General features: G+C 36.5%; 2 protein-coding genes across 2 annotated transcripts; one reads left to right on the top strand and one right to left on the bottom strand.

Annotated features, from left to right (window-relative positions):
• Positions 1-332: 332 nt before the first annotated feature.
• LOC6050125 (zinc finger and SCAN domain-containing protein 31) lies at positions 333-1,609 on the bottom strand. The gene is made up of 2 exons (XM_001866747.2): positions 603-1,609; positions 333-531 (listed from the first exon to the last, which is right to left on the bottom strand). Exons 1-2 carry the CDS (start codon positions 1,541-1,543, stop codon positions 354-356), a joined length of 1,119 nt encoding a protein of 372 aa, XP_001866782.2. The 5' UTR covers positions 1,544-1,609; the 3' UTR covers positions 333-353.
• A 1,934-nt stretch (positions 1,610-3,543) lies between these two features.
• On the top strand, positions 3,544-4,831 carry LOC6050127 (mitotic checkpoint protein BUB3). The gene is made up of 2 exons (XM_001866749.2): positions 3,544-3,900; positions 3,961-4,831. The coding sequence occupies exons 1-2, from the start codon at positions 3,706-3,708 to the stop codon at positions 4,747-4,749; spliced, it is 984 nt and encodes a 327-aa protein (XP_001866784.1). The 5' UTR covers positions 3,544-3,705; the 3' UTR covers positions 4,750-4,831.
• Positions 4,832-8,738: the final 3,907 nt, after the last annotated feature.

Raw genomic sequence — 8,738 nt, 5'->3', positions numbered from 1 at the left:
TAGTAGAATCAGCTAATTGCATTGCTAGCAACAATTCCTCATACTGGAAATAATCAAAATTGTAAAAATTACGGCCGTACGAGCGATTGTTCCTCTTGCCCCATATGGTCGTCTTGCCCCACCTTCCCCTATATTATTTTTTGTGTGAAATACTAATATTTTTTACAAAATATCGTATTTTTCGAAGAATTTCCGCGAAATTTTATTTACATTTTTGCTGTGTTAGAATTTTCAGCGTTAATTACTATTTTTGATGGTGGTTGGTTTTTCGCTTGATGATAAGAAAAAAAAACCGATCAAGGAATGTCATCACTTACAAATTTCCTCCAGAATTCCAAGTTTAAACAAACGCTTTAATTCGACTCGTTCAGATCGTACCCGCAATCGGTGAACTCGGCCTTCAGCTTCAGCTTGTGGTACTTTTTCATGTGCGTGAAGAGGTTCGTCTTGGCGGCAAACGTCCGGCCGCAGATCCGGCACGCGTGCGCCATATTGCCCGTGTGCGTGTTCATGTGGTCCTTCATGTAGCTCCTGGAATGACATTTTTTAAGGTTTGTTAGTGTTTTGGGTTAAATGTGATGATTCTAGAAAGTGGGACTCACTTCCGGTACCGCTTGCCGCAAACGTCGCACGATGCCGTGTCCACCGTGGGATCGTTGTGCCGAGCCATGTGGCGATTGAAGCCGCCTTTGCCGCGAATCGTTTTGTGGCAAATGTCGCACTCTTTGGTGAAGATCTCCCGGTCGTGTAGCTTCACCTTGTGCCGATGCAGGGCGTACTTGGAGTGGAAGGCCACCGGACAGTTTGCGCACTGGTAGGGCGTGATGTTGAGGTGCTCGTTGCGGTGGAACTCCTCGTTGTGTTTGTCCACGACCTGGCCGCAGATCTCGCAGATGTACCGATGAATCGGGATGGTGCCGTTGTCCTGCTTGACCCGTTTGGCGGGAGCGCTTTCGATCATTTTGTTCCACTCGTCGGTCGCTTCCGGTTCGCTGTCGTTGATTTCGTCCGCCGCGGGTTGCTCCACCGGGTCTTCCTTGACCTCCGGAACGGGTTCCTCGTCGACGGAAGTGAAAATTTCCACATTTCCCGATTCATACCCGGAACACTTGAACAGTTTGTCCATCTCGAGCCGGTGCAGTCGCACCAGATCCTGGCAATCGTCCAGCAGCTCCTTCTTGTCCTCCTCCAGCCAGGTTCCCTCGTGCAGCATGACCAACTTCCCCGAGTAGATGATGTTGGTCTTCATGCACGCCATCCGGAAGTTGTAGGAAATGTCCACCAGCCGCAGGCAGTTGACGCAAACCGTGGTCAGTTTGTCGTTCTTGAGGATCCGGATCGAGACGGCAGTTTCGATTTTCCGCGACAGGTCGACGGAATTGTTGCCGCGGGTTTCCCGGACGTCGGCGCGGGGGAGAACTCGCAGACAGAGCCGGCACTGGCGGATGTCGGCTTTCTTCATTTTGATCTTTGTTTTGACCGCCTTGATTTCTGGTTTGGCGGTGGTGGTGGTGGCCGTTGTGGCAGGTCGAGGAGTGGACATTTTTATCAACGTGAAATCCGGAGAGAGCACCGCAGGATTCTGATTTTGTTTTGGTTGCAATTTTTTGACGTTTCAATGTTTATTGTGGAGTTACACGCTTATGAAAGATAAGTCATTTAATTTTAGGTTTTCCCCATTTCGAACATTTTTTACACGGAAAACCTGGTTTAGTCTTAAAAGACTAATTTTTAGGGTTTTTTGAAGCTAAGTCGGAATATCAGAGAAAAAAAAACGAAAAAATGTCGGAATGTCAGAATAGGGTCCCTATGTAAATTTTGATGTACAACGAATAAAAACCCGATTAAAAACCATTTCTGATCACCTTTTTTTTATTTTATTGCTAAAAAAAAGTTGACAAGACAACATTTTTCGATGGATCAACTACGGTCCCCTTGGAAAGAGCTGTAAAGTAAAACCTTTTCTGTTAAGAAGGGCTGCGAAGTAATTTTTTTTAAATAGATTTAAAAATCCATTTTCAATCCTTTGTGGTCGTTCACAGAAAAATATACTATACACTCAAATCCCGATGGTTTGACACCAACTGTTGTCAAACGAACGGGGTCACTTTTTAGTTTCTACTTTTTTTCAAGTTTACCGGTAGTAACCCTTTGCAAAAGGGTAACGAAGGGAAAAATTGAGAAAAAGGGTGGAAGTAACCGTCAAAAAGGGTTTGTTTTCCTTGTGTTGACAAATTAAGGGTACCCTTTTTGAGGGGTACTTCTGATTCAGAGTGTACATTAGGGTGACAAGAAAAATTGAAAATTTTAGTAAAACCGAAGAGATACCCCCTGTCTCGATTTTTTAGGCAATAATAAGTAACTGTGCCCATTTTGAACCAAATCGGTTATGGCTTAAGGGTCGCTTTTTATCGTTGAATTTTATATGAGGAAAATCCTCGGGAAAATCGCTAAAATGTATGGGGAAAAACATCGCTTTAGGATTTTGGTAGCAGATGTCGCAGGTCTCGCCCAAAATTATCCAAGTGTAAGATTCTTGTAGGAAATTTAATTTCCTACAACTTTGTCGAAGGGTGCAAAAAGATCCGAGTTGATCCTGCATACATTTTTGCGATTTTTCCCATATAAACTTCAACGATAAAAAGTGCCCCTTAACCATAACCGATTTGGCTCAAAATTTGCACAGATACTTATTTCTGCCTAAGGAATCGAATCAGAGGATATCCATGCTGTCGTTTTTTTATTGTCACTCTATAGTGAACCCAAACCTCGTGACGAAAAAAAAGCATCATGAAAAAGACGCCATGTACATTCGCCGACGAAAAGCATATCAAAAATTTCCCCTCCAACGACAGCAGGGTGATATAGACGTTGGTGATTTAAAAAGAAGTTATGTTTGTTTTTATTAAATGTAATGACGGTCATCGTGTTTTATTGAATTTTTATGGATGAGCAAGTATCAATAAAAGCAAATTTTTTCATCGTTTGTTATCATTAGAACATCTTCTTTTGCTTTTATATTAAAATGGGAATTGAAAAATGATGCTCAACATTCAAATGCGTTTTTCTCAAAAAGGATGGTGTGTACATGATGCTTTTTGAAATGTTGGCGTCGAATTGCAAGTTTGTTTTGTTTACAGAAAATCAGCTGAGAGAACAATAACATTAACCCCTTCCCGCCCAGAGCAAAATCGAGATTTTTTACGTTTTTCTACATTACTCGCAACAGAATCAACCAAATTGGATGAATTTTTAATGGTTATAAGTTAACATTCTATACAAACCAATGCAAGTTGAACCAGGTTGAAAAATTGCATGGTTGCAGAGAAATTTAATTTTTAAGACAAACATTAGTGGTGCTCTGGAGTAACCATGGGCGTTAGAGGGTTAACAACCAACCAAACTTTTAAACGTTCGCTGAAATGAACCCAATTTTGATGACTGACTCGACTTGACTCGTTAAATGACTCTTTAAAATTTAGCGTGTCCCTCACTGCACGCGTCCCTCCAGCGGCGACTAGCCGTACTTCAAACGCCAACCGCGACTGACAGCTTTGACAGTTCGGCTTGGTTTGAAATTTTTCTCTAACCTCCCTCCAACAATCGATTCGGGAAGCGTCCGCGGTTAATTTTGTTTGTTCCGATTGAAAATAGGTGAAAATCTGATTTATTCTTGAAAACTCGCCCCTCCACAACTCGCTCGCGATGGAACGCAAGCCGGAAACGCAAATTCAGAACGCCCCAAGCGACATCATCTCGTCGTGCAAATTCTCGCCAAACACGAACCAGTTCCTGCTTGTGTCCAGCTGGGACTCGAGCGTCCGCCTGTACGACGTGGTCAACAACACCCTGCGCCAGAAGTACTACCACGATGCACCGGTGCTGGACTGTGCCTTTCATGTAAGTTCCACGAAAAAAAAATTGTTGACGAATTTTAACGACTGTTTTACTTCTTTGCAGGATTCCGTCCGCACGGTCAGTGCCGGGCTGGACAACCTGGTCAAGCTGTACGACCTGAACACACACGCCGAGAGCATCCTCGGGAATCACGACGCCGGCGTCAAGTGCGTCGAGTACTCGTCCAAGGCGAACGGCATCCTGACCGGAAGTTGGGACAAGACGGTGAAGCTGTGGGACGTACGGGACAAGGACTGCGTCGGGAAGTACGAGCAGAGCAATGGGAAGGTGTACTCGATGAGTTGCATCGACGAGAAGCTGGTGGTGGCCACGTCGGAGCGCAAGGTGCTCGTGTGGGACCTGCGGAACATGGGCCAGTACCTGACGCGGCGGGAGTCCTCGCTGAAGTTCCAAACCCGCGCCATCCGGTGCTTCCCGAACAAGGAAGGCTACGTGATGAGTTCGATCGAGGGCCGGGTCGCGGTCGAGTACTTCGACATGGACCCGGAGGTGCAGAAGAAGAAGTTTGCGTTCAAGTGTCACCGCTCGAAGGAGGACAGCAAGGAGCTCATCTATCCGGTGAACGCCATCAGCTTTCACAACGTGTTCAACACGTTCGCGACGGGCGGTTCGGACGGGTACGTCAACATCTGGGACGGGTTCAACAAGAAGCGGCTGTGCCAGTTCCATCTGTACGACAGCTCGATCTCGGCGCTCGCTTTCAGCTACGACGGCAGCACGTTGGCCATCGCCTGCTCGTACCTGGACGAGGCGGAGGTGCCGCCGGAACCGGTGCCCGACCCGACGCTGTACGTGCGGTACGTGAGCGAGGCGGAGACGAAGCCGAAATAAGGAGGTTTGGCGGACGAGGGGCTGTAGGTCGTAAGTTCATTTTAATATTCTCATTGTAATAAACCTTTTTCATGTGTAAAAACGCGACTTTTAATGAATATCTCAGCCGGCTTTTTCATTAGACGATATAAAGATTGATTTATTTACAATATTTTTACGAAATTCTTTCTAAAAAAATTAATAAATAAATTATTCGCTCTACAGCATTGCTCTGGAGTTCTCGATTGCGAGATTCCTACTCGAAACTAGGTATCCGAAGGCTTGATTGTTGAGGCAATTGCAAACCTCTTTTTTACACCTTAGCTTCCATCCATCCCGGGATTCGAACTGACGACCTTTGGATTTTGAGTCCAACGGCCTATCAGCGACTCCACCGAGACAAGACGACTCCTACACCTACTACCTACTGAGCAAATCTCGTCTCGAAAAATGCCACCGTCTGGGATCAAACCCAGGACGACTGGGTGAGAGGCAATCACGCTTACCTCTACACCATGGGTACCGGTACGGGTCCTTCTACAAGTGACAATTTGTTATAACATCAAATAAAACAAAATATCAAAAAAATCTTTTTTGTTTTAACTACAAAACAAAAATTAAAAGAATTGCAAAATTTTTAATTCGAAAACCATTTAAAAAAAATTAAACCAGGAACATAAAAAAGTAAAGAAAAACAAAAAATAAAAGCAATTCAAGATTTAAAAAATAAAAGCAATACAAAAAAAATTATTTAAAAAATACGTCAATTGAACAATTGAAAAAAAAATCGAACAAAACAAAAATTGAAAGAACTTAAAAAATTAAAAATCAAAAAACCGAAGAAAATTAAAGAAAAAGACAATTCAAAAAATGCAAAAAAAAATAAAAATTTAAAATTGACTAAATTTCTAAAAAAAAATAACAATCCAAAATTCAACATGAAAAAATATACCAAATAAAAAAAAACACACACACAAAATAACAATTTTATAAACGAGAAAAAATAATATAAACAAAAAATCTTTAAAAAAAAACAAAAAAGTTAAAAAAAAACTAAAAAAGGAACAAACAAGACAGGCTCATAATCAAAATAATTAAAAACAAAACTTTGAAAAATATTACAAACATAAAAACAAAAAAAAACAAAAATATCATTTTTTCTTGGTTGAAAAAAAAACATCGAAAACCTAAGAACTAAGACAAAAAAAAAGATAAAAAGTATAAAAATTTAAATAATATTGACATTTGAATAAAAAAAAGTGTTTGAAAATGCATTTCGGACCTGCCCAGATGCCTAAAATACTAAATATTATTTTAAATGAAGAAAAACTGCATTTTGAATTGTTTTCAGTTGATAGAACATCAATTTCCATTTAAATTTTGAAGTTTCTGGAACATAAACCTTAAAAAATATTTGCAATGGCCTTAAATAAATTTAATAAAAAATAAAGTATCAGTAAAAAAAAAATATTGTTTACCCATGTTTTTTTGAATTCAAATTCAAATTTTAACCATTTTTTTTGGTGTCGAGTCTGAATAATAAAACATAAAAAAACAAACAAATAGCAAAAAACACAAATAAAAAAAGAGTCGAAAAAAAAATAAATAAAAATTAATGAATAAAACATTGTACAAATAAAAAAGCAGCAAAACATTTTTTTTTTAATTTCGAACCGAAGTTAGATGTTTTGGTAAACTATTTATGTAATTGATATGGAAAAATGTGCATAAAAATTACTTTTTTATTTATTAATATTAACCGTGGCGATCGTAATTTGTCGATAGTAAATTGAGATCTTTTGATCAAAATTTAAAAAAAAAAATCTAAAAACTTGAAAAAATCTAAAAATTTCAAAAAATTCAAAAATTAAAAAAAAAAACAAATATTTGAAAAAAAAATCTAAATTTAATAAATTATAATAATTTAAAAAAATCTTCAAATTAAAAAACAATCAAAAAATATAAAATTTAAAAAAAAATCAAAATTAAAAAAAAGAAAATTTTAATAATTTAAAACAATAATTTATTTAAAATAATTAAAACTATTCAAAAAATCAAAATAAATTCAAAAATTCAAAAAATTCAAAAAAATAAAAAAAAACACAAAAAAATAAAGTTTTAAAAAATCAAAAACTATAAATAGGGGAACAGCATCTAATTCCAGCGTGCCTCTAATGTTGGCTGGTCAGAACTTTGTCATTCAATTAAAGCTGATTAAAAGCGTTTTCAACTGAAATCGAGTGATAAATAGCTTAATAAGAAGTGAGCAAGCAAGATTCTATCAAAAGTTTTGCAAAATTAGTTATTTAAATAGTGAAAATCAGCAAATTGGATGGAGTTAGGAGCGAGTGCTTAACCTGCCAAACATACGAGAATTTCCCCTAGTTAACAAAATTTACACAATTAAAAAAAAACAAAAAATTCAAAACATAAAAAAAAAATAAAAATAAAAAAAATCAAAGAATAAAACAAAATTATTTAAAATAATTCAAACTATTCAAAACATAAAATAAAAAAAAAACAAAAAAATAGAAAAATTCAAAAAAAATTAAGAAAATAAAAAAAACACAAAAATTTTCAAATTTAAAAAAAAATCAAAATTTTAAAAAATTCTATAGCTATAAAAAGTTAACAAAATTTACAACTTCAAAAAAATCAAAAAGTTTTAAAATTCCAAAAATTCAAATAATTTAATTGAAATAATTCCAATAATAAAAAAAATAACAAATTAAAAAAAAAACAATAATTTCTAAAAATTCAAAAAAATTAAAGACTTTTAAAAGTCAACAAAATTTACATAGGTAATTAAAAAATTTAAAAAATAAAATCAAATAAAAAAAATCAATTAATTGAAAAATTTAAAAAAAATCGGAAATTCAATTAAAAAAAAATCAGAAAATTAAAATACACTCAAACCCCGGTGGTTGATCACTTTTTCGTTTGACACTTTTTTAGGTTGTACCCCGTTGGTAGGTCAAAGTCAAACTAAAAAGTGACGAACTGTCACTTTTTACACGGTGCTCACGCACACTATCCAAACAAACGTTTGGTAGTGTGTGTGAACTCCGTGTAAAAGGGGTGTCAAACTAAAACGTGACCCCGTTCGTTTGACAACAGTTGGTGTCAAACCATCGGGGTTTGAGTGTAATTCAAAAAAATTAAAGGTTAAAAAAATAAATCAAAAATAAATTCATTTTTTTTTATTTTTTATTTTTGATAAAAGTTAAAAAAAACGATTTTTTTTAATTTTGAAATTTGCTGCTAAGGGGCCATCCATAAGCCAAGAGAGGAGGGGGCTGTCTGAAAAAAAAGTGTTTGCATGGTATATGGATGGTCCGGGGTCCATTGGCCTCAAAGAGACCATCCATAGACCACATGTACCCTTTTTTGTGGAAATCTCAACCTCCCCCCCTCCTCCCTTCGTGGAAATTGTCCATTAACCCTCTACAACCCAACCCCGCCTTTAGACGGGCTTCGATTAAAAAAATCGCCAAAAATCCATTTTTTAAACCAATTTTTGATCTTTAAAAAGCATTGGAAAGAAAAACTCCTAAAATTTAAGAAAATTTATGGGTTGGAAGTTTTACTTGTTTTATGTGACTTTGCCAATGTTTTTAAAAATGTCATTTTTTTAGGGGTCAACTTTGGCTGTGTTTTTTACTAACATTTCTTATATTTTAAGTAAAAAGAAGTATGCAGTAATTTTTGTATTGTCTCAGACTATGCCTCTACGCATTTTTTTACAATTTAAATGATAATGGTGCCGTTTTATAGCAGAAATTATGAAAAACAAGCAAAAAATTGATAAAGTGACTTTAAAAACATGAAAAAATTAGAAAGGCAAAATGTAATGATAGGAAGTGATAGAATAGGCCATATACTACCAAAAACAAACATAAACTAAACAATATAAATGCAGATTAAAATACTAAAAATGAAACAAGAAAAACATGAAACAAGAGAAGTAAAGTTTTTCGTAGAAAAAAAGTTGCTCAAAATGATCTCCTGAA

The sequence above is a fragment of the Culex quinquefasciatus genome, chromosome 1 (genome assembly GCF_015732765.1).
Source record: "Culex quinquefasciatus strain JHB chromosome 1, VPISU_Cqui_1.0_pri_paternal, whole genome shotgun sequence".
NCBI classification, from domain to species: Eukaryota; Metazoa; Arthropoda; class Insecta; order Diptera; family Culicidae; genus Culex; species Culex quinquefasciatus.
This window is presented reverse-complemented; position numbering and strand designations above follow the sequence as displayed.